General features: G+C 43.6%; 1 protein-coding gene across 1 annotated transcript in view; it reads right to left on the minus strand.

The window, feature by feature from the left end:
• Positions 1-204: 204 nt before the first annotated feature.
• Positions 205-25,966, minus strand: part of LOC148005892 (uncharacterized) — a 37,760-nt gene continuing 11,998 nt past the window's right edge. The window contains exons 4-5 of the mRNA XM_087551829.1: positions 10,953-11,027; positions 205-873 (exon numbers count right to left, since the gene is read on the minus strand). Of these exons, the coding sequence (XP_087407955.1) occupies positions 766-873; positions 10,953-11,027 (183 nt within the window). The 3' untranslated portion in view covers positions 205-765. The remainder of the gene's footprint in view (positions 874-10,952; positions 11,028-25,966) is intronic.

Consider the following 25,966-nt stretch of genomic DNA (forward strand, 5'->3'; position numbering starts at 1 on the left):
GTTTCAATTTACCCAACAATCCTCTTACCTTTCACACTGACTACAGAATACCTTTCCATTGGAACTTCATTCAGCACTCATTTTTCCATTGTATTCCCAAATGATACCATTAAAAGGATTGGTAAATATGTGACTGGCATCCAGAAACACCGTGCATGATTTTTACGTTAACTCTTGGGCTTGTGAAATGAATAAATCATTGTAAAATTAAGACTTTTGTATTTCTTTTATTTTTGAACTATAATCTCATTATTTCTCCATTTCCTTTCCTCCCTCCAAATCCTCCCATATACCCATTTGTGCTCTCTTTCAAATCCATAGTCTTTTCTCCATTAATTTTGTTATATACATATATATATGTATTTATTTCTGAATACATAAGTACAATCTTCTCTGTGTATTATTACATGTATGCGTATTTTCAGGGCTGATCATTTGGTATTGATCATTTGTGTGCTCTTCCCTGGGAGAAGACTGTTGCTCCCACTCTCAACATTCCTCAGTTGCCTGTAGCTCCTTGTGTAGAGTTGAGGTCTCACAGACTTCCTTCCTTCATTTTGACATATCTACAGGTGTCCTTGTTCAGCTCAGTCTAGGCAGTCACATGGTCAGACTGCATGGGTATCCCTCATGACATTACTAGGAGACATGATATCACAGCCAACACCCTCATCCTCTGCCTCTTACAATCCTTTGACACCCTCTTTCACAACGTTCCCTGAGACTTAAGTTCAGGAGTTCTTTTATAAATGTATCCACTGGGACTTAGTGTCTCCACAACTCTGCATTTTGATTGGTCATGTTTTTTTCTGTTAGTCTCTCATTTGTTGAAAAGAGATGCTTCTTTGATGAGAGGTGAGGACTACACTTCATCTGTGGATATAAGAAAAATATTTAGAGTGCAGTTAGGAATTGTGTTGGTTTAGTAAAGTGGCAGTTATGTAGGATTTCCTCCAAGATCCATGACTTTACTAGGTCTGTGTAGTTGGCTAGGTTTTCAGTACCAGGTATGATTTCCTTCTTGTATGGGTCTTAAGTCCAATTAGAGAGCTGTTGTTTACCACAAAGGAATGCGTGCTACTATTGCAACATTGTAACTTAGGGTTACAGTGCCACGATGATTGTTGCTGTGTTAATAGCTGTCATCCCTGTGTAGGACTGTCGGTTGCTTCCCTCCTTGGGAACTTTGCATTGTACCTTCTGGTACCTTCAAAGCTAACCCTCATTGAGGAGGCATCCAGGTCATATCTAGCTCAGGGGCTTCTTTGTCTGAAGTGTGTGGTGTCTTCAGCAATAAGGACTTAGCTTCCACCTCTGGGGAGTAACTAAGGGCAACAGAGCTAAATTATATTATATTTTTATTTCTTAAATATTCTCCCCTTTCTTAAAAATCTATGAATTCTCTCTTGATAGTTTTCATATCTTCCTGACAGTTATTTTCCTAATTCATAAGTTTTATCCCTCTCTATTTCTGTAACTTGGGGCTGCATAAATGGTTCTTTAAGATTGAAATATTCTACTGGAGAAGGAGGGAAGCTCATTAACTGCCCAAGGAACTTATTTATTAGACCCAGGAAATTCATGGAGTTTAGAAGGTTCTCCAGGATCTCCGTGAGGTTACTGAAGTAGTAAGCAATTGTTCAGGTGGAAGAGTCTTGGTGGTGGTTTACATGCCTGCAAATTGTGCAGAGCCCAGTGATACAGCTTTTGTGGGCTTCTCACAGACTCTAGCATGCGAAGTTTTCCAGTGATGGAACCATCTAAGACTCACCCCTGCTAAGTAAATCCTAACATAAGTTTTTTTAAAGACCCTCAATAAGATCCCTGGCTCTCTAAGCTAGGCTTGTCTACAGTTATGACTTTGGTCTGTCATTCATGACCTGGGATGAGTAGGCATTTGCTCAATTTTATCCCAGAAAAAGTAATATGTAACACTTGAGTACCATCATCTGCATATGTTAATCTCTATGTTCTCCTTAGGTTGTCTCATCTAAACCAGTTACTGCAAGCATATCTATGATTCCAAATCCATAGCTATTCTGTACAATATATTGGCCCCAGATTCTCAACTACATCTAGGTATTTGACTTACAGCTTTATACAGAGACATTAGTCACCTTTTGTTGGCCCATTATTGTCTTTTTTGTTTTACCCTTGTCCATACAGATTAGTCATACACATCACTATGTGTCTTTCTTCCTCAAGCGATAGCTGATTATCTAGTCTACAATGAACCTATCAGGTTCCCTTGCCTGGGAATCAGTCCTATCATTCACTGTTAGAACTGAAATGGATCATAAGGCTTGGGATCTCTCCATGACAATTAATAGAGAAAGAATATGGATAAAGGAGAAGACATGAAAAGAGAAGCAAAAGATCAATAGAAGTAGAAATAGACTAAAAGACACAAATAAAGGACTAAAAGCTTAATAATATGTTAAGATTTTAAAGAGTGCAACACAGGAAAGATCTGAGCCCAGACATATATTTGATTTCATATTCTCTCTCGCATAGAGAGAAGGAGGGAAGGAGTAAGGGAGGGAAGAAGGAAAAGAGAGAGAGAAAGGGAGGGGGAGGGAGGGGGAGGGAGGGGGAGGGAGGGGGAGGGAGGGGGAGGGAGGGGGAGGGAGGGGGAGGGAGGGGGAGGGAGGGGGAGGGAGAGGGAGGGAGGGAGGGATAGAGAGAGGGAGTTTTTCTGTGCCAACAAGACTCTACTCCATTGCTTTTGAGAAATAAGATTAATTGTTCATTTTACAAATATAATTTGACAGCTTACTTTATGTCAGAAACTTTACTGGGTATGAAGGACATTTTGTTGAATAAGATTCTGTTCTCTGCATCACAGGTTTACATCTGAGTGATTTTCACAGTAGATTGTTATTGACTGGCATATGTATTTGGGTGAGTTTGCTTTGTGTAATTCATTGATCTGTGATTGCTGCAGAACATAATCCTTGTTATATGACAACCAAAGTGTAGCTTCCTCACCGTGCCAAACCCCTTTTCAGAAAGACCAGACATGACAAGTTGTAAGGTTGTTGATTTCAACAACAGAATCCCCTCAGCAGCCATTTATCTCCTCTGTGCCTTACTGTGTATGCTTTGGCCTTTGCCTTAAATGCCTTCCTTTCTTTTTTGGGGGGGGTGTGATAGTGCAGCAAACTTTATTGATGGTATTCAAGAGAACAGGGAGGGTTCCCTAGGCCCCTCCTGTTACTGTGGGGGATCTGAGATGGAAATTGTGAGGGAGATGCTCAGTGTTGGGGGCTGAGTTGGGATGGAGACTCCCCAGCAACTGAGGGCCTCTCTCTTTCTCTCAGTATCCTGGCAGGGCTGGGGTGGGTGGTCCAGGGTTTCTTACTCCTTGGAGGCCATGTAGGTCATGAGGTTCACCACCATGTTGCTGTAGCCATATTCATTGTCATGCCAAGAAATGAGCTTTACAAAGTTGTCATTGAGAGCAATGCCAGCCCCAGTATCAAAGGTGGAAGAGTAAGAGTTTCTTTTGAAGTCACAGGAGATGACATGGTCCTCAGTGTAGCCCAGGATGCCCTTTAGTGGGTCCTTAGTTGCCTGCTTTTCCACATTTTGGTGTCATTATACTTGGCAGTTTCTCCGGGCAGCATTTATGTCAGATCCACAACAGATACATTGGGGGTAGGAACACAGAAGGCCATGCCAGTGAGCTTCTGGTTCAGCTCTGGGATGACCTTGCCCACAGCCTTGGCAGCACCAGTGGATGCAGGGATGATGTTCCAGGCTGCCCCATGGCCATCAAACCATACCTTTTCAGAGGGGCCATCCACAATCTTCTGAGTGGCAATGATGGCATGGACTGTGGTCATGAGCCCTTCCACGATGCCAAAGTTGTCATGGATGACCTTGGCCAGGGGGACTAAACAGTTAGTGGTGCAGGATGCATTGATGACAGTCTTGAGGGAGTTGTCATATTTCTCATGGTTCACACCCATCATAAACATGGGGCATTGACCAAAAGGACTGAGATGATGATCCTTTTGCCCCCACCCTTCAAGTGAGCCCCAGCCTTCTCCATGGTGGTGAAGACATGAGTAGACTCCACGACATACTCAGCACCAGCATCACCCCATTTGATGTTAGCGGGATCTCACTCCTGGAAGATGGCAATGGGCTTCCCGTTGATGGCAAGTTTCCCATTCTCAGTCTTGACTGCCATTGAATTTGCCATGGGTAGAGTCATACTGGAACATGTAGACCATGTAGTTGAGGTCATTGAAGGAGTCGTTGGTGGCAACAATCTCCACTTTGTCAGATGCAGAGAAGGCAGCCCTGGTAACCAGGCAACCAATATGGCCAAATCCATTTCTCACCGACATTCACTGTCTGGTCTACAGGACAAGGTTTGCACTACACGAGATGTGGCTGTCTCTGGAAGAGGGAGGAACTAGCCTCCTCTTTTACTCTTTAGATTCTTGAAACCTATTGCCTGCAGTGTTTCAGCCAGCTCCTATCAGACCCATTGGCTGAGAATACGTGTGTAGGTTTTTCCGATGCATTGCCAACAGACCCTTTCCTAAGATGCATTGTGATGTGAACACTTCTCTCCTAAACCTGCCTGCTAGCTCCCTATTGCCCCAAAGTCCACAATCCTTATACAAAATAAAACCCCAAAAAGACAACCCCCCCAAAAAAAAACAAAAAAAAAAAAACTCAACAACAACAAAAATCCCCAAAAAACAATAAACAAAAAAACCCAAAAAACAAAAAAACTTACCATGGCCTGATCAACTGTAGTCTCCACTGGTTCGTATCTCAGTAACTTCCAACCACATTAAAAGCATAGCATCTTATGAGATTATTTCCTAACTAAACACTTCTTTTTTCTTATAAAGCCTTTCTCTGAGTTTCTGTTTTGTAAGCTGTGAGGTTGTATGTGCATGCACATGTATGCACAGGCATTGTGGCTGGGTGTGGTGCCCATTTGAACCCTGTAAAAACTCGGAAGTACAACCTCCTAGAGAAATAGGCTGAACGACAAAAGTAAAGGGCTAAGAGCTCAGCATGTGTCCAGATTTTACAGAACTGGGTCACGTGGAGTATCTGAGCCAGACACATACTTGATTTGCATTTAGTGCGAAGCATATGTTGAATAATGTAAAAATCTGATGGAAATAAAATCCACGTGACATGGAATTAACTGTTTAATCATTGATGGGTATAATTTGATGTTTTCTGGGAATAGTCATAAGCCTACAGCCAGGGTTGTCCAACCTATTGGCATCTCGGGATCTCATTGGACAAAAAGGAACACACAAACGCTACTAACACAAGTAACAAGATAAAGCCGATGACACGATGTTTGGCCATGATTTTTACGATATCCACCAGTACAGATAGATGAAATATAATCTTCAGTACGATAATCCTAGTTATAGGGTATCCTGTCGTGAGAGTCTTTTATCACTTAGGAAGGGCTGGAGAAGTGGTTGAGCAGTTAATAGCAAGTACTGAGATTCCAGAAGACACAGTGCGGTTCCTAGCAGCTATAGCAGGTGCCTCACAACCTCCCGTAGCTCCAGATCAGGAAGCCTGACACCCTCCTCTCAATTCCATATTTACACACACATGGCAGACACGTGTATACATGCACACGCACGAATATACATTTTAAAAATAGAAACAAATCTTTAAAACCACCTAACATGTCTCTAAATCATATCACTAATAATATTAAACATTTCTAAGTACTAGAACTTGGGAGTCTGGCTTGACAGAGGGAGCTGGAGTTCTCGGTTCCCATGATGTTCACTCACCAGGTCTTTCTTTCCTTTTCTTTTTTTAACTTTATTTTTATTCATTCACTTTACATTCTGCTCACTGCACCTCCTCCTGGTCATCCCATCCAACAACCCTTTCCCCATCCCTCTCTCCTTCTCCTCTGAACGGGTGGGGACTCGCTGCATCTCCCCCACCACCTCTGCAGGTCTATGCATCAAACGTCTCTGCAGGGCTTAGGCGCTGCTTCTCCACTGAGGCCAGACAAGGCAGCCCAGCTAGACTGTATCCCACATACAGGCAGCCCCTTTCGAGCTAGCCCTGGCTTCAGATGCACACCTGCTACATCTCATTAGGTATTTTGCGGTTTCACTCTTGGTGTGCTTCGTCCTTGAAAATAGTTGCTCGCAAATGTAGGAGCTGCCAGAGAGATGACAGGGGTGAAGCATGATTTCAACTCGAGGGGTGTTTCTCTCTGGAAAAACAGGCCTATGACGGTAGAGTAAAGATGAGATCCGTTTCCCCGGTAAGTCGATGTCAGGTTGCAGCTGCATGCCTTTCCATGTGGAAAATAGCAGTAACCTATTTACACCTGGTGAAATGTAATCACAAACACACCAAACAAAACAAAACAAAACAAAAAAAACCAAAAACCAAAAACAAAACAAAAAACAAACAACAACAACAACAAAAAAACAACCCACTTATTTTCTAAGAAGTCTTGAAAGCTATTCTCTAGTTCTTGCATCAAGCCAGGAAGCAAGGGTGTGCGTTTTCACTGTCGCCAGGACTGTATTTTGGCGGTGTGTGGAAAAGCATAAATGCTTTCCTTCATTTGAGCATCACATAGTTTCAGCTTCATTGAAAACGCTGTTGGAATTTGAAATATGTTGATACATTGAGTTCACCTTAAAAAGAGATGTTTAACTCACTGAGTGGTTAAATCCAGTAAAACACTAAATCCATAAGCCAGGTTTTATCTTTAAATTCTGTTACAAACATTTGAAAGGCAGTGAACTTTCTTAGTTATTTGTCAAAGTGTGCATGAGTTAGGGTGTCACAGCATCCAAGAGTGTTAATTTAGCTGTTTGCGCTTGGACCCTCACACAGTTGAAGCCTCGTTGTACTGTAAAATTAGAACCACAAACGCATACAAACAGACAAAGCAAACGTATGTTTATTGAGTGACACCGTGAAACATTATTGTCATTTTCAAAGTTTATGACTGAAAATTGCACAATAGAATTACAAACAAAAAAATTCACAAAATATCACATAACATTTTAAGTTCTTAGTACTGTGCTTCACATTTACAGCTGTCTTGGAATACATGAGATGGGTTGGTTACACCCCACTTAACTCCAGGGTCTTTCTCTTACTGTTCAAGGAAGCCTGGAACCCTTCCATTTCTTCATTTCTCTATCCCCCGAGCACCACTTTCTCTTAGCAGTTTTTGATACGTTATTACAAATAGCTGGCTCTTCGTGCCTGGCTTCTTTCCCTTAGCACAGTGGTCCTCAACCTTCCCAATGCTACAACCCTTCAGTACAGTTCCTCCTGTTGTGGTGACCCTCACTGCCCATAACATTATTTGGTTGCTACTTCCTACCTGTAGTTTTGCTACTGTTACGAATTGTAGTAGACATTTATGTTTCCACTCTGGCTACTTCAAATAATACTGCCACAAACATTCACGTGCACACTTTCTATTGGTAGGTGTTTGTGGTTATATTTGGTATAGGTCAAGGGACAAAGCAATGGGGTAGTTAATATTGTAAATCCTGACTTTTGAAAAACTGGCATTCCACTCCCCCCCAAATTACTGCACAATTCTTCATTCCTGCTGTGAACATACATATAAGGATTTCAACAACTCACCTCTACTAATGGTGGTAACAGGCATTCTAGTGGGTAGAAAATACTTTATTATTGTTGTTATTATTATATAGCATATAATAAATTATTACTATTGTTATTTTGTCATCCCTGTGCATCTTTATTTATGCATGTACCCTTTCTTTTTTCGGAGGAAGGCTTATTTTAATTATCAGCTAGTTTTGTGTTTGTGTGGGTAAGCAAGTGGGTGGGTGGGGGTACATATATGTGCATTTACGTGTAAGAAGTGAACCTCGGGTGTTAGTTCTTAGGTCTGCTTGATTTGGTTTTTAAGACAGGGTCTCACCCTGAACCTGGCCGGCAAGCCCCAGAGACACACCTGTCTCTGCTTCCCTGGTATTGGCAATTAAAGTGTGCACCACCAAGCTTAGCTTTGTAAAACATGGGTTTGGGAAGCAGAAGGGGGTCAGGTCCCTGTGTCAGCTGACTGAGCACCTCCACAGCTCTGCTGGTCTTGCTTTGGGTGGGGTTCTTTGCTTTATTCTTAACTTCTGAAAGCTCTCTCTATATTCTGTAGCACATACTGTCAGCCACCATTCCATGAGCTGTCTTCTCACTCTCTTAATAGAAGATTGGAACCTGGGCAGCCAACCTGGCCTGCTCGCTGCTTTAATACTTGTGCTATTGATGACCCATAGCAGAAATTGTTGCCTGGACTTGAGAACTAGCTTAGTGGTTAAGAATATTGGGTATTTTTCCAGAGGACCTGGGTTTAATTCCCAGCACCCACATGGCAACTCACAACTATTTGAAATCTACTTCTAGGGTATCTGACACCCTCTTTTGGTCTTTGAGAGGTTTTTGTCACCTTCTCTTGGCCTTCATGGGCAGCAGGCATGCACATGGCACAGACATACAGGCCATACACTAAATAAAATAAAAAATAAAGAAATTGGCCCCTAACATCAAGTTATGTCACAGTTGTTTCCGTCTGAGTTTTACAGACTTAGTGCTTGCTTTTGGGACATCATTTGATCTGCTTAGAGAAAACTTTTGTACATTGACCATGTATATCTACTATAAATTGTAATTTATATACCAAGGCAACTCTTATGAAGGAAAACATTTAACTGGGGGCAGGCTTACCATTTCAGAGGTTCAGTCCAGTATCATATGGTATACACCATGGAAGCATGGCGCTGGAGAAGGAGCTGAGAGGTCTACATCCTGATAACAGGCAGCAAAAGCGGACGGTGCTCCACACTGGATGGAGCTTGAGCACAGGAGACCTCAAAGCATGCCCCCCTATAGGGACACAGTTTCTCTAACAAGGCCACACCTCCTAAGAGTGCTACTCCCTATGGGCCAAGGTTTCAAACACGTCATTCCGATTCAACCCACCATATAAACATATATGTCAACAAGGGCACATTTATATGTATTTCATTACTGAACTCTGAACTTTCAACCCTATTCCACTGACATGTTTCCATATACAGAAGCAGCACCACATTTTTCTCGATTACTGCACTTTTGTGGTAAATTTTGAAATTTGGAAGTGCGAGCCATCCAACTTTTTTGTTCTTGCTTAGGTTAATAATCATAAGATATATGCATACCTTTTAAAGTAACTGAAATAGTGTGTGTTTACTTCCTGGGCCAACTTAAATTAGACTTAATAATTTAAGAAGAAAATGAAGGGAAAAGCATTCCCATTTGTTACTAATCCACTGCTAATGTTTGAAAGTATTCCCTTCCAGTGTTACATGTTTATCTGTATGTACACGTGTAAGCACATATGCAGTACATACATTCATACACATAAGGACATTCATGTTGTACTTCGCCTTTCCCACACACGTTTAGTGAGTTTTGCACGTGGCTGGTTATTCTCGAGAAGCACCACTTCAGCAGTGTCCTCTGTTACATGTGAGTGTGATTATTAGGTCTTCCCCTCCAGCGGGAGAGAAAGGCTATTTCGAGTGACCTCCTGTCATAAATAATAAATTTGCTTTTTGTGCACCTTGGTGAATTTTTAGGCTAGATGGCTAGAAATAGAATTACTAATAAAGGCCCACTGAGGACTCTTCACTTTTCTGCTCACACTCTCTTGTTTTCTGGGGAGATGTGTGGATTCTAAGTCCCTTTATCCAGATGCAAACCCCTCTCCTCTTTTGTTTGGACAATTTTCTCTTCCTAAGTTTTGGTCTGATTTGAAGTTTACTTTTCCCCCCTTGCAGATGCTTCAGATTTTCCAGTAAATCAGATCTCCTCAGTTTTCCCTTTGTGTTTTCTTTCATTTCCTTCAAGTTGGAATGCCCTTCTCTACAAAGGCACCACAGAGATCCCCATCTCTCCCACCTATTGAGTTTTGCTGATTTGATCTCATTTAGTCTTTAATGTCCTACCTTTTGGGAAATATCTAATTTGATTTTGTTCCTGGAAATTTAGTAATACTCTTTCCTCTCCTGTGGACTTTAAGTTAATTCCCAGTAAGGCCGATCTTTAACTCTCTTTTTTGAGATGTTTATTTACTTATTCTTTTTGGCTCCATCTAAGTTTTATCTTCCCATGGTCAATTTAAAAATACCACATGTTTGGATTAGATTACATTAAACCTATAAGTTTAGTTGGCATCTTTACAGTATTAATTTTTCTATCTGTACTATCACAGATCCCTATTTTTTATGAACCACAACTAAGTCTTATGATATTCTTCATGTGTTCTTGGATTCCTGTCTCTTGTTAACATTGCAGATGAGAGGCTCTCACTATTTCTCTCTTCCAAATATATTCTCACTGATTTTCAGGAAATATTCCAGTGTATATTTTGTTTCACATAAGTACCTGGTCACCTCACCTGATGATTTGAAATACCATTGTTACATGATGGTACTATCTGCACATTGTTATCATGTTGTTTCTTCATTTTAATAGTTATGCCTCCCTTTTTAAGTATTAAGGAATGCTTTAGAGATATTATTCCATAAGAGTAGGGACATGGGGGGCTGTCAGCTTGAACCGCTAGCTTCTAAGACTGCCTCTTAAGCCCTTTTGCTATTCACACAACAAATGACTCCTTAAGACAAACACTCTTCATGTTCCTAGCCCATCCTAGTAGCCCTCATTTACTAAAAGATGCTTTAAAGTAATAAAACGTGAACTCTATTACTATCTTGAAATTGTCCTTGGAAACCACTGCAATGGTTTCTGCCCCCCACAACGGACATCTTACTGTGCGTGTGTGCACATACCCATGTGCCTGCTTCCTAATGCAGATATTTCAACCGTTTGTCATCTATCACCTGTTTGATTTCTTGCTGAATTTTATTTTCCCGCAGAGTACTAGGGGTTCTCCATACCTGTAGGAGGCACTGGATTGGCAGTGTCCTTTGCGGCAATGACTGACATCCCTGCTTGCCAGGACTCTTCTGGCTCTGTAGAACAGAGAGAAGCATACTGTCGTTTCCTTTCTGTCAGGCACAGCATGAGGGTTTAGAGTCACTCCCAACGTTGGCTCACATTTCCCCCATTCTACTCTAACAACTCTGTCATCCCATTCTCACCCATGTTCTTTTCTTGAACCATGGGAATAAATGCAGGCTGACACTGTCTTCCTGTGGCCAGTGATGATTCCCAGGATCTAGTTGTGAATGTTATAAAAACACCTTTTCATCTCAAAGGTGTTCCCACAAAATATAATGTGAATCCAGGGCAAAGAAACTCAGCCATAGGTAGCCCGAGAGAAGGCTTAAGACCAGAAGGTGCTGCACTGTCATCATCAGGGGAAACTGCCCTACTGGAGTCAGAAAAACTCAAGGGAAGCCACAAAGCACTTTGAACACAGGCACAGGGGAAATTTTCCTGAACAGAACACCAATGGCTTATGCTCTAAGATCAAGAATCGACAAACGGGACCTCATAAAATCACAAAGCTTCTGTAAGGCAAAAGACACTCTCAATAGGACAAAATGGCAACCAACAGATTGGGAAGAGATCTTTATCAATTCTATATCCAATCTCTATGGCTAATATGTAATATATAAAACGAACTTAAGAAGTTAGACTCAGGAAGTCAGAGAAACATATAGTCCTATTTTAAAATGAGGTACAGAGCTAAACAAAAAATTCTCAACCAAGGAATGCCAAATGGCTGAGAAGCATCTAAAGAAATATTCAATGTCCTTGGTCATCAGGGAATTGCAAATCAAAACAACCCTGAGATTCCACCTCACACCAGTCAGAACGGCTAAGATCAAATCACATGTTATGTACTCACTAATAAGTGGATATTAGCTCAAAAGCTTGGATTACCCAAAATATAATCCACACACCACATGAAGCTCAAGAAGAAGGACAAGGGGTTGGGGATTTAGCTCAGTGGTACAGAGCTTGCCTAGCAAGCGCAAGGCCCTGGGTTCAGTCCCCATCTCCGAAAAAAAGAAGAAAAAAAAGAAGAAGAAGAGAGACGACAAAAATGTGGATGCTTCAGTCCTTCTTAGAAGGGGGAACAAAAATATTAATAGGAAATACAGAGACACAGTTTGGAGCAGAGATAGAAGGAAAGGCCATCCAGAGACTGCCCCACCTGGGGATCCAGCCCATATACATATAACTACCAAACCCAGTCACTATTGCGGGTGCCAAGAAGTGCTTGCTGACATAAGCCTGATATGGATGCCTCTTGAGAGGCTCTGCCTGAGCCTTACTGATACAGATGAGGATGCTTGCAGCTAACCATCGAACTGAGCAAGGGACCCCATTGGAGGAGTTGAGAAAGGACTGAAGGAGCTGAAGGTGTTTGCAACCCCATAGGAAAAACAACAATATCAGCCAACCAGACCCCCCAGTGTTCTGAGGAACTAAACCACACCAAAGAGTACACATGGAGGGGCCCCTGGCTCCAGCCTCATATGTAGCAGAGGATGTCATTGTCCAGCATCAATAGAAGCCCTTGGTCCTGTGAAGGCTCATTTCCCCAGTGTAGGGGAATGCCAGGGCATTGAGGTGGGAGTGGGTGGGTGGGATTGGGAGCATCTTCATAGAAGCAGGGGGAGGGGCGGGGAAGAGGATACATTTGAAATATTAATACATAAAATATCCAAGAAAAAAGAAAAGACATTCAAATTAGTTAGTGCATCATTTCAACTTGTGTTGTCACCAAGATGGACCTATGAACAGAACTTGTTTTTTGTTTATGTTTTTGTTTTTTAAAAAGGACCCAATCACACTACAATGAGGTCCTGCTGTCAGGGGCACAATCCTGGGCCAAAATGATCATTTAGATCTCAAACTTCACTCCTTCCTTGCTCAGAACCCTTATAGTCCGCTGAATGTAGTCATTCACACCTTTTTGTCCAACAAAGCTCAGCATTGGTGGAGGGGAAAATATTGCCTCAAGTGAAGCTTGGAGCTTAGCTGTCACTGTGGAGGATTTTGTTTTTAACATTTGTAAAAGCACTTTTTATACAGAGAGTCCCCAGAAGGCAACAGACTTTATTGGGACTTCTATGGGGACAAGGATTTCACCAAGCGGGAAGAGTTACAAGGGGAAGCCATATGGAAACAAAGTTGCCTTATGCTGGATCTCTGGGAGCTCAGTTTAACTGGCAGATCTAACCAAGAGAGATGCGTGAAGGACCAGTGCTAGGAGCACCCTGTCTCCCACGCAGTCTCTTCAGAACATCTTGCCTCTCTGTGCTTCACAATGTAATTTTGATATATAGCTCAACTCAAGTCTCAGAGATTATGATTAATTTTCCTTGATGTAGTTTCTCATAGAAAATAAATGGAGGAACAAGGACCAAGCTAGGAGAGCAGTCAAGTGGTCAAAAAGAAAATGAAGATGCTAAGACATATTTAAGACAAAAAATTACAATTAGACATCATAACATAGCTCGTAAGAAAAGCTTTTCTAGAGTCAATATATTGGAGAAAAGTCTAATGGAATATGTGTATATAGCTGTGTGTTTTCAATAGTCTATTAATTTGTACTCTTACCTTTCATATTAGACCTGGAGAGTAATTTGGACCCTTAATACAGTTACACAGCATGCAATATTTTCAAAAGCTGTACCCAAGGCCAAAGAAGTTATATTAAGCAATTTTCCCAACTGACTAAGCCATAGAGTTTAGAGATAAATTCTTTCCTCTAATAAAACACATTATATACTGAAATTAAAATATCTTTAGGAAGCCCACCACTGTACAATTAGTGTGTGCTGACAAAAATAAATAAACATGTGGAAAATCAGCTGATAGGCTTGATATTTCTTGCAGATGGATTCGCCTGTTATTCCAATTAGCAATACGTTCTAAGACAATTCTATAGGCCTCAGTGATTCATTTAGCATTCGCAAGTTTTCAGTTTATGAAATTCACGCCTCTGGCTGGAGTGAGTCTGCAGACCTAACCCTCAAGGTAAAACTCTTTAAGTGCAAGCGTTGTTTGGGAGGAGACCACAGGAAGTACCGCTGTGGCACTGATGAGGTGAGAAAGGAAGGAGACACTGACCACATGGGACGCTAAAGTCCAGGTTGCTATGTCAACTCAACTACTGGGTCCTCTGAGAGGCAGCAAAGCTCTCAGGCCCATCGGAAGCTTGTTTTTCCTCCATCATCTCTGGGGAGATACTGGTTGAGAGCTGGGGGAAGAGAGCTTTACCTCTGTTCTCCCTCCTCCTAGCCTGAGCGTTAACTAGCAGTCACCAGAGAGCCATCGCGGGCACTTCCGAACTGTTAGGTGCTGGAGGGTGATGAGGTCAAAGCCGACTATGCACAGAATCTGCAACATTTTGGAAACTTAGAAAGCAAGACAGCGCCAATGGTGGAAGTGGGTCTGAAAAAAACTAGGTTGGAGTTAGATCAACCTCTACTTGTGCATGCTCCTCACAAGTACCCTTCTGCCCAACCCCCTTCCCTCCTGTCCGCTCCCCTCCCCTCTCCTCCGTTCCTGCTCCTCTCTTCCCCTGAAGTCACCCTTCCTGCTTTCTCATCCGGTGTATTCTATACTCTAGTTCCCACCTCCCTTAAAATCTCTTCCTCCTCCTTTATGATCCCCTTTCTGTAACTTTTGGCAAGTTGTTTAACCCTTTAAAGCCTCAATTTCCTTCTCTTAAAAGAGATTAACAATGATCTTTCCTCGATAGGATTCATGTAGGGTTAAGTTCATGCAGAAGACAAGTTTAGAACGGGATTGGCACATATCAGGTGCTGTTAGTTCATCCACGTTTCTTACCTGGAGGTCCCACCCCAAATAAAATTATCTAAAGGTTTCCAACAATGTGTCTGCCCCCATTACCTGAGTGCCCTTCCTGTGCATTCAATGAAGATGTTTCTGTAAGAATTTTGAACTCAAGGTCCAATGACATGTATATAAAAGTGTTATACTGAAATCTATTCTGTATGCTAATAAACTTTAAAAATGAATTTTGAGTTTGGGCTCAGTAGTAGAGCATTTTCCTAGTATGTACAAGGTTCCAGTTTTGAGCCTCAGAGCTACATCATCATCATCATCATCATCATCATCATCATCATCATCATCATCATCATCATCACCGTCATCGTCGGGTTTTATATTTATTCATATAAACATGCATTTATCACTTGGAGGAAGAGTTTAAGCCTCTCGCCTGAACCTGTGGTTTTGTTTTGGTATGGTTGTAGAGACAGGGTTTCTCTGTAACACTGGCTATCCTGGAACTCGCTGTGTAGACCAGGCCAGCCTGGAACTCACGGAGATCTACCTGCCTCTGCCTTCTGAGTGCTGGGAATAAAGGTGTGTGCCGCCATCACCTGCCTTACCTGAGCATGTTTATGTGCGTTACACTTTCTTAGTATACAAAGTGGTGGGTTTCCCCATGACATCGCTATGGTTTGCTCTCATTGTTTCCCCTCCCCACTGCCCTCCTTTCACACGTTGATCCTGATGGCTTATTGCTATGTAGATGCCATCACTCTGACCGACTGCCCTCAAGATCTCTTCCTCCCCTCTCATGATCTGCTTTCTACATAATCTACTTCCACATAGACACATACATTCTCACACGCATATAAGTTTAAATCTAAATTCTATGTATGAGAGAATAACATGCAGCATTTACCTTTCTGAGTCTGCCTTTTCATTTAATAGAATGACTTCCAGTTGTACCTGTTTGCCTGATTTGGGGTTTTATTGCAGCTCCATAAAATTCCATTGGGCATATGTGCCAGGTTTCTCTAGCCATTCAACTGATGGGCACCCAAGTGAGTACCTGAGGATGTCTTGATCAAGTTTGAGCCCCCCACCCCCACCTGAGGGAACTCTAGGGGATCATGGCTCTGGCACTGTTTGGCACTGCCATCTTTGTTACCGTGCACACAAGAATCTTCAAGCCTCTCTGGTAGCTCACATAGTAGAAGGACATCTATTATTTATGTGGACTTAGAATTTGGTGCAATGGAAACAAATCCTTTTCAAAGTGGTTGAGAGAGAAAGGCAGGGGGAGAGGCTAGAGTCTGCAGACAAAAGAACATAAAAAAGCAGAACTAGAGTCACCCTCTTCTTCCAAGAGTGACAAGCATGGGTTTTAAATGTACTTGATTCATCCACTTTTATTTGCATTGGAAAGCTATGACATCATAAATAGAATGAGATGACATCATAATTTGAAGACTATGACATCCTAGTTGGGAGGCTATGACACCATCAGAGGGATGACATCATAATCAGAAGAATGTGATGTCATAACTGCCAGGATATGAGGTCATCAGTGTAAACATATTACATCATAATTGGAAGGGTATGGCATCATAAATAGTATATAGCATTTTCAGCTAAAGAAAACAACCAAATGCTTCTAAGTAGGTCTGTGCTTCATGAACAGCTGATCTGGGCTAAGAATTCTGAAAATGGAAAATTCACTTGTGCCACTAAAAGATTTAATAAGCCATCTCTCTATGTAGGAAATCATTGAAGGGAGTAGTATATTTTCTTTCTAGTTAGCCCCTAAGCTTCTGCATCCGTGGCTGTGGAGGGACCCAAGAACTCTCCTAACAATGGCAGAGACTTCCTACAATGCTCTTTACAAAGCAGTTATTTACTATTCTGTTTTGATTTGGAGAAACTCAATAAAATCTTTTTTATGTGCCCTATTTATTTTCCTAGACATTTAAATTTTTCATGCCTACGTGCTCAATAATTCAAATAGATTCTTAAATGGACGGGTTTTACTTTCCATAGATTTCCCTCGGGAAGTAGGAGTTTAAAAGGATGGCAGCCATGAAGAATCCCAGACCTACCTCCAGCTGTGTCACAGAATGAGTCCCCATCTAAAAGTAACCTGGCCTACTCCACAGGAGGCATCCTGGAGCGGCCCAACAATCTGCTGGAAATAGGGCACTTCGAGCACCCAACTTCAGAGCAAGGGGGCCATCTAGACTCCAAACTGTGGAAGTGCTGAACAGAAAAGACCCATCTGGGATGTGTCAAATGTCCCATGAGCTCTAGATACCGAGAGAGCAAAACAAACAAACAAACAAACAAACAAACAAACAAACAAACAAGTATGCTCTTCTTAGTTTCTTCAGCAGGTGACCAAAGATAACTACGTTATTTCCCCCATAAACCACATTAAATAAACGCTCTTAGCTCTCAAAATGTAAATGATAATTGACTATGTTCTCTTTTGTGAGAATGTTGTTCTAAAGAAGAATGCATTAAGGCATAAAATTCAGCTTGAGAGTTGATATTGAACTATTTTTGTAAATCCTGAAAGTTTTGTGGGCCTTAGGTCTGGTGTCTAGTGAATAAGTCAGTCTTGCTGGCTGGCACACAGTAGAAGCTGAGTCCCTTGTTAGTCCCTTATCCTTTATGCACTGAAAAGTGTCTGGGCACAACAAGGATTCAGAATAGTTCTACTCTTCATGTCTTTGTATTTGGAGTTTGAAGGCATCATCTAATAGATGTCACGTGAAGTATGGTGAATTGCTCCCTAAGAATCTTCACTGGACTGCTGATATTTTTGTCTCTCTGTCTGTTTTGCGGTGCTGGGGCTGAGCGGGTAGTCTCACACGTGCTGTGCAAGCATGTCCTGCTGAGCGACAGCCTCCGCCTTTGGTACTTCTTACACAGGTAACATCTTGCAGTGGAGGTGACACCCCAGCAAAGATGAAGCAAAGTGGTTCACCCTCTTGGAAACGTCCTTGACCCAGCTTCCTACCCACCTTACCAAGGAGAGCCCTTTGTCATTTCTCCCCTGGAAGATGCACCATATCACTTCTGCTGTCTGTGGTTGAAGTGGCCATAAGCTCAGCCACAGTTACTTAGGGATGGTGAAGTCATACAGTAGGAAAAGTCCTGGAATGAAGAGTACTCTGGTGGCCACGATTGGATGATGCAACTGCCGATCGTCTGTCTATGGGGACACGTTAATACAGGTTGGGATCACTTCTAAAGACGACGATGGTAGCGCAGATGAAGATGAAGAGAAGTGACCTTCAGGGAGGTATGTCAGTGATTGTGCAGAAGAGTGGGCATAACAGAAACAACAGCATCCAAGACATCCTCTTTGGCCAGCGGAGGTGGGAGAATGCACTTCCGGTAGTTATAGAGTTGCGCTGTATCCAACCTCATAGACTTGGGCTCTTTTCCAGAGCCTGCCATGATGGCTGCTCTCAGGTGGCACCACCCTGCTTTGCTTGCAATTACTTCCTGTCGTGTTTCTTGCTCCTTCTCTTTCTGTGTCTTATGCCCTTGAGCTTCTGGAATGTTGCCTTCATCAGATCTTCATCCTTCAGCTTTGACCATTCGAAAGCTGGGCACTGTGATTGTAAAACTGTGTTCTCGTGTGTGTGTGTGTGTGTGTGTGTGTGTGTGTGAGAGAGAGAGAGAGAGGGGGGGGGAGGGAGAGGGAGAGGGAGAGGGACAGGGAGAGGAAGAGGGAGAGAGTTGGAAGTTGAGGTTTGAAAGAGCTGAAGGGGTTTGCAACCCCATAAGAACAACAATGCCAACCAACCAGAACTCCCAGGGACCGAAAGACTATACATGGACTGACCCATGGCTCCAACTGCATATGTAGCAGAGGGTGGCCTTGTTGGACATCAATGGAAGGAGAAGCCCTTGGTCCTGCCAAGGCTGGACACCCCAGTGTAGGGGAATGCGGGGGAGGGGCAGGAAGGGAGGTGGTTTGGGAGGGGAACACCCTTATAGAAGAAGGGGAGGGGAGGGCATAATGGGGCTTATCACTGGGAAATCTGAAAAGGGAATAACATTTGAAATGTAAATTTAAAAAAATCTAATAAAAGGAAAAAGAAGGAGGTCAAGCTAGTTAGACTGGCTGCCTAGTGGGTTTTAAGGATCCACATGTGTCTATATCCCCACGCTGGAATTACAGGTACATACTGCAGTACCCAGCTTTTGGTGTAGGTGGTAGGGATTGGAACACGGGTTTTCATGTTTGTGTAGCGATCACGTGACTGAGCTGTTTTCTCAACCTTTGAGAATATTGATTCGTTGTTTTGTGGTTTCGTTTTTTGTTTTTCAAGACAAGATTTCTCTCTATAACTGCCCTGGCTGTCCTAGAAATTGCTTTGTAGACAGGGCTGGCCTCTAACTCACCGACACCCACCCGCCTCTGCCTCCAGAGTGCTGGGATTAAAGGCATGTACCCCCATTTCTGGCTTTTTCCAAGTTGACCTTCTAAAAATAATTTATGTAATGTGTGTGTGTGTGTGTGTGTGTGTGTGTGTGTGCGTGCGTGTGCGTGCGTGTGTGTGTGTGTGTGTGTGTGTGTGTGTGTGAGAGAGAGAGAGAGAGAGAGAGAGAGAGAGAGAGAGAGAGAGGGAGGGAGGGAGAGCGCATTGCTGTGAGGGTATCAGATCCACTGGAACAGGAGTTACAGACAGTTGTGAGCTGCCATGTGGGTGCTGGGAACTGAAGTCAGGTCCTCTGGAAGAGCAGCCAGTGCTCTTAACCAATATTATTAACCAATAATATTGATTTCAAAACTGATTGGGGGCACCTGGGAGGATGGTAAGAGGAGTCATCTTGACTTATTTCAAGGATTAAGCAAGAGCAGATCTATTAGCACCTATTTGACTAGAATTTAGTTTATTTTTACTCTTTCTTTCCTTCCTTCCCTCCCCTTCCCTTTTCCTTCCTTCCTTCCTTCCCTCCTTCCTTCCTTCTTTCTTTCCTTCCTTCCTTTTAGTCTTATTCATGTGGGTTTGGAACCCCTTGTGTGCTAGCCTCAAACTTGTGGCAATCCTCCTAACTCAGCCATCCTTGACTTTTGGAGATAAAATTTTAGAAGTTGGATTTGCAAAGGGCCCGATTAGACACTACAGTAAATCTAATCAGCTTTTGTTAATACAAATCATTGATTAAAAGGGGGTGCTTACAACTCCTCCTCAAGGATGCCATATCACTTATTCCAAGATAAATACCTTTCTTTGCCCTTAGAAGATAATGTTTTAAGGTTGGGCTCAGGATGAATAAATGGGAAGAAAGATGGAATCCCCAAGGCTACACAGCACAGTGAAGCTACATCTCCACAGGGACACCCCTCAACTCCCTCCAAGTTGTTGCTCTCCCTGTTCACTGGGCCTGCGTGGTGCACCTCTCCTTTGCCTCCCTAGCCTAAGGGAGAGAATCAGGTCTATGGTGGCAGGAAGGATAGAGTCATCCTGTGTTCCTGTGACTGACCCAGGCTGACCTCATGCTGGCCTCAAAGGTCAAGGTGAGCCACCTCCCCAGGGATTTGGTCCCAGAACACACCTATGCGTCAAGTAGGACATTTGAAGAAATATCTCTAGGTCGTCAGTCCCCAGCCCTTCCAATAGAGCCCATAAAGAGAAAGCACTACAAACCTCACAATGGGCAGTGGCCCTACAGTTCCATCAGATGAGCTATAAAGCAAGTGTCCAAACTTCCCTGGGCTGCTTCTGTACCTACTCAGTCAGACAACTATGTAAGTCTAGTGACCCAGAAAGAAGACAGGAGTCTAGGAGAAAGAAGGCTGCTTTTTATGTATGTGGAAGTGTAGATATATTTACTTTTTGTTATCTTTTACAGTATAACATACATGAGAGCTTTTGACATTGGCAGGAATAATCGATCAGGGTAAATGTTCACGTCTAGAAGTCTAACCATGCGTGCGTAGATTTTATTTCTAACACTTCAGTCGCTTCTTTGGGAGTGTTCTCCCTTTAAATATTAACCAGTGCATACTGAATTCAATTTGATCATTGGGAACTGGAAGTATTTATTGACAGTGGAGGTATGTCCAGGGGCAGGAGAAGATGCCCCAGAAACTGTTTTGTTCACAGAAAGCTAATTGTTAGAAGCTACCCCAGGGAGTAGATGCAGGCCAGTAGATCTTGGTGACATATGCCCACCCTGCCAGCTTCTCTTGGAAACTGAGCAGGAAAAAACTGGAAAAGAGCGTTCTTTCTGGATAGTGTCAGAAAACGGAAGTGACAAATAGTCTTTAGTAGTGAAGAGCTAGCCTATCCTGACAGAGATCTTAATCGTGAGTTACACACATGAACCCTTTTAAAGAACTTGCTGGGGGCTGGGGAATTTCCAAGCTCAACTTCCTTTGGCCTGCAGTTTGAGCAAGACACACATCTGTTCTTTAATTGCTCAGTATTTCAAATCAAAACAAACTCTTCCGTGCGGAAAGGGCTCAGGTTACCCTTTGTGTTGGAGAATAAGTCTCCTCTTCTGACTGGGAGGTGGTGAGATTCCAAAGTATGTCTCCCGCAGGACATCCACAGCAACCCGGTTGCGGCAGTAGCAAATTGGGGCCACTAGATGGCGGGAGAGGACCGAGATAACCCTGGAGGCGGCTCTTTTCACCCAGCCGGAGGACCACTTTTGTTTCTCTGCTTTTTCTTCCTGCCCCTTTGTTCTGACTTCTCCATTTTCTATCTCCTTTTCTCTTCGCGATAGTTACGTGTGGCCTTTCATTCATCACCCTTGTTCAAGAAGAGTCTTGTCTTGAGCAGCCGGGGTTGGGGGTCTCACAGCTCTGTTTGCAAGGATTCTGGCTGTCCCGCGCCAGCAGCAACCCTTTATTGCTCAGCTCAGGCATGCCCTTTCAGGTCCTTCTCACGATTTTAAAATGTCATTCTGTCACCGGCCAAGTGTTCATTTCATCCTGAGACTACAGCTCAGCTATGAGTAACTTAGGGGTGATGCTGTGCGTGCGGGTATCATCGGGGTCGGGGCAGACAGCTTCAGACGAGTAAATCGGAATAATTTGGGGGGACTGGTTTAAGAGAAATACTGCGTTGTGGAAACGAAGGCCAAACAGATTGATTGCTCAGACCTGCCATCCCTCCTCGTATTGTATCGGACAGGCAATTCGCTGAACGGAACACAAGGGGAAAAAACCCAAACAAACAATGTAGAAGGCGCCGGAGAAAGCCAGTCTTCCTAAGGCATCCTGGAGATTGCATCCGTTTTATATTGCAATTAGCGATCCTTAAGTTGCACGCAAACCCTCCGGCAGAAGCTGGGGAAAGAGACGCACCAGATCTTGTCCGCCCCCCAGTGGAGAGCAGTGGGGACGGATCCTTCACTTAGGGGTAGCAGAGGCAAAGTGGGTATCCCAATCCTCTTTTCACACCAATTAGAGATCTACGATCCCCTTGGGCAGATGGCGCCAATAAAGTTAAAGGGATTTATATTCATCAAGAAAGGGTAGACACCAGGGCTGGGATCTGAGAGGATCCCTCCATCCTGGAGGAACCAAGTTTTTAGATCTGCCAGAAAGTCAGAAGGGGTCTCAGCTGGCGGCTTAAATCAGTTTCCTGCACCTTTCGGGTTCTGCTGCCAAGACCTAGAGAGGAGAGCATCTCTTTCAGTTAGAAAGACCCCTGCGCAGTCTATACAACTGCTTATTGCTGCTCATTTGTGTCCAACACCTTTTAAGCCTAAGCCGGCACTTTTCAATTCTGTGAGAAAAACATTCCATGGTGAAACCCCAAGAAGACACACATTAAATCCTCCCATACTTGGGGCAAAGTAGACCAGTATGGGTCCAGGTTCGTGTTCCCAAGGTGGCACCGGTGTGATTTATGGCTCTGAAGGGACAGCCAGCCAAAATCAGCTGTTTCAGCTGACCGCTTTGAGTTTTTCGGGTCGAAATAAAATCCAATGGGGTGTGACTTGAATCCCAAGAAAGTCTCCTGAAAGTGGACTGTCAGGAGCTCCTTGAGGAGTCAAATCAAAGAGCCCCTTCCTCTGCTGCTACTCCGAGCTCACAAAGAGCCCTCCTCTCCCAGCTCCACACTGTGCAGAGAAGGGCCTGCTGCACCTGGCCAGGGGCAGTAGGCTATTGTTTTCTAGAGGTGGGCCCCCTGCTCACCCCTGGAACTGGCCTTGTGCCAGAGCCCTCAGCAGCCAGGCAGGCTTTGTCCTGGGGACTCTGAGCTGGTTACACAGAGAAAGTGAAGCTTGGTTGAAAGTCTCCCGGAGGACAGTGAGCTTTTCTTTCCACAACCAGGAAGCAAGTTCTAGCCCCAACCCCCGTCCCGGCCCACCCCCACCCCGGATCCCTGATAACATTCTAAATTGAAAAGCTGAGCACGACCTAAGTTTGAGCTAGGGCATGTGGATGCTGTTAAAATGGTTAACGTCTTTGAGAAGCCGGCAGGATTTCTAGAAATTTCTCTAATGACACACTCAGCACACACAACTAGAGGGGGAATGTTTCTGACTAGGGGACAGGGAGGGCTAAAAGCATGGGCTTCGGAGCCAGACAGACTGGGTTCATGTCCTGGTTCATCATAGTCAGAGCTGAGATAGCTGGACAAAGTAATTGGATTCCCCCAAGGCTCCTACTAAAGCTGTCTTCCCTCTCCCTCTCACCCGTCTCCCTCAGTGAGTTCCATGCTCTTCCCAAAAGATCACTGGGCTTTACAATTGTGACGCCCATCAAAGTTAGTTGAGCACTTCATATTAATTACATTAAATCTTTGAAATGCTTCTATAAGGTAGACGTGAGTATGAATGAAGAGGGGGAAGGAAGAACACGGGAGAGTGGCGAGAAACACTGCCTCTCCCTACTGAAGTCACAGCACAGCAGGGGCAGGACACACTCAGGAGAGAGGATGCTGGGTCTTATCAGAGCTGTGCTGTTTTAATACTGTTAGTAATGTCTACATTTTTCTGTGAGAGATAGGGGGTCTAGTTTCATTCTCTTGGATGCGGGTATCTAATTTTCTCTGCTTTCTTTTATAAAAAGACAGCCCTCTTGCTAACTCACATTCTTAACATATTTGTTAAAAATCAGTTGGCCGCAGTCGCCTGGGTTTATGTGCCGTCCCTGGACTCTGTGCACATGTTCTGTGTGAATGCTTTTATTTCAAGCTCTTGTTGTTTTGGGATATAGGTGGGCTAGTGTATGAATACATACACATTCATGTGTGCACACCTATGTGTGGAGGCCTGCAGTTCATGTTAGTGGGACGTCTCAGTTTTTCTGTACCTTGTTATTTGAAACTGACTCTCTCAGTGAACCTGGAGGTTGCCTTTTTCGGCAGGCTGGCCAGTGAGCTTTAGGGATCTGCTTATCTCTGCCCCTTTGCACCAGGCTTATAGACGTTCATAACCATGTCCGGCTTTGGTTTTCATGTTTTCCAACCTGAGCCCTGAGATCTGAAGTCATGTCCTTATGTTTAAGCAGTCATGCCGTCAGATCCACCACATGTTTGTATTAATATATACATAACTATACATATATATACATATATGTAACTATACACACACACATATATATACACGCATATATATACACATGTATATATATAACTATATGCACACAAATACATAGCTATACACACATATATATAACTACATACACATATGTTTACACATGTATAACTTCACACACACACACACACAACTTTCATTTCGATTTATTTTGTGGAGCGGCACATGGGTGCCATGATGCATGTGTGGATGTCAGAAGACAATGTGCAGGAACTGGTTCAATCCTTGTACCAAGTTCCAGGGATGGACCTCAGGCTGTCGGACTTGGCATCACGTGCCTTTACCGTATTCAACTCAGCACTCTATTTTTTTTTTTTTTTTGGTTCTTTTTTTTCCGGAGCTGGGGACCGAACCCAGGGCCTTGCGCTTCCTAGGCAAGCGCTCTACCACTGAGCTAAATCCCCAACCCCAGCACTCTATTTCTGAGGTCAGGTAGTTTAATGTCTCCTGTTTCACTCTTTGTGGTGAAGATTTGTTTGACTATTTGAAACTGCTCTCTCTAATTATAATTTCTGAGATTACAGCCATCTAGTAGTCTTTCTGTAGACCTCAGATTAGAAATAATATTTCTTTATATCTACTTTTAAATAAGGCTTTTATTAAAGTCTCAACAATAAGCATTTCTTAAGAATAACAATATATCCCGTTTATAAATGGCGATGCAGTTCTTCCACATGGGAAAGGTTCTAAGCACGTTTGACAGCTGCTCGCGCTCGTCCAGCCTCCTATCCATCTGACGTATTCGTCTGGCTGTTGCTGGATGTTCCAGGGGTCGGACTGGTGTCTGGGACAGGCAAACACAGATCGGCTCTGATCTGCAGCAGGTTGTCCTAGGGCCAGGCAGCTGCACTCCTGATTGTATGCTCAAATGAATATATAGCGACGTAAAAAAGTATAATACTCATTTACAGCAGCATTATTCAGCACAGCTAAAAAGTGGAACCAACTTCGACGCTAAACAACTGGTGAGCTGATAAAATGTATTTGACCACACAACGCAATATTTCACAAAATGGCTAGAAAGGAACAGAGAGCTGCACCCAGGGTTTCCCCAGCCCAGGTCGGCTTTCCCCAAGCCTGGGCTCTGGCAGACCACAGCATCTATCACAGCCAGGCTGCTCTCTGCTGGGCCAGCCCCGGGGGTGGGGGGGGTGGGGGGGGGCTGCAGTGCGGGTGGCACAGGCCAGGCCAGCAGCCTACAGGCCCTGCCTAATTTAAGTGGTAATTTCCTTTGGGGGTTTCACTTAAGTGTAGCCCTGAGAGGACCCGTGGCAAAGAGCTTTGGAGAGGAAATGTTAGTTACCCTGGACTACCAGGAGCGCTTTAAAGACCCGGAACTTTCCTTTTTGCTCCCAGAGGGCCCCAGGGATGGTTGATTAACCCGGGGCTGGGGCGGGAGTGCAGGCCTCCCAGGCTCCCCTAATCTTTTGAGTGCGCTATAGGGACTCTGCAGAAAGCAGACTTCACACCGCAGAACCGCAGGAAGGATTTAGGGCAAACAAAAGTTGTCCATTAAACTAGTTTATGACTTCATGGTGGGCCGCAGGCATTCATAGCTATCCTGGGTTGCCTGTGGGCTTGGTTGACAGTGAAAGAGCAAGGACATTCTTAAAGGACGTTT

Source organism: Rattus norvegicus, chromosome 5, assembly GCF_021556685.1.
Source record: "Rattus norvegicus strain SHRSP/BbbUtx chromosome 5, alternate assembly SHRSP_T2T, whole genome shotgun sequence".
In the NCBI taxonomy this organism is placed as follows: Eukaryota; Metazoa; Chordata; class Mammalia; order Rodentia; family Muridae; genus Rattus; species Rattus norvegicus.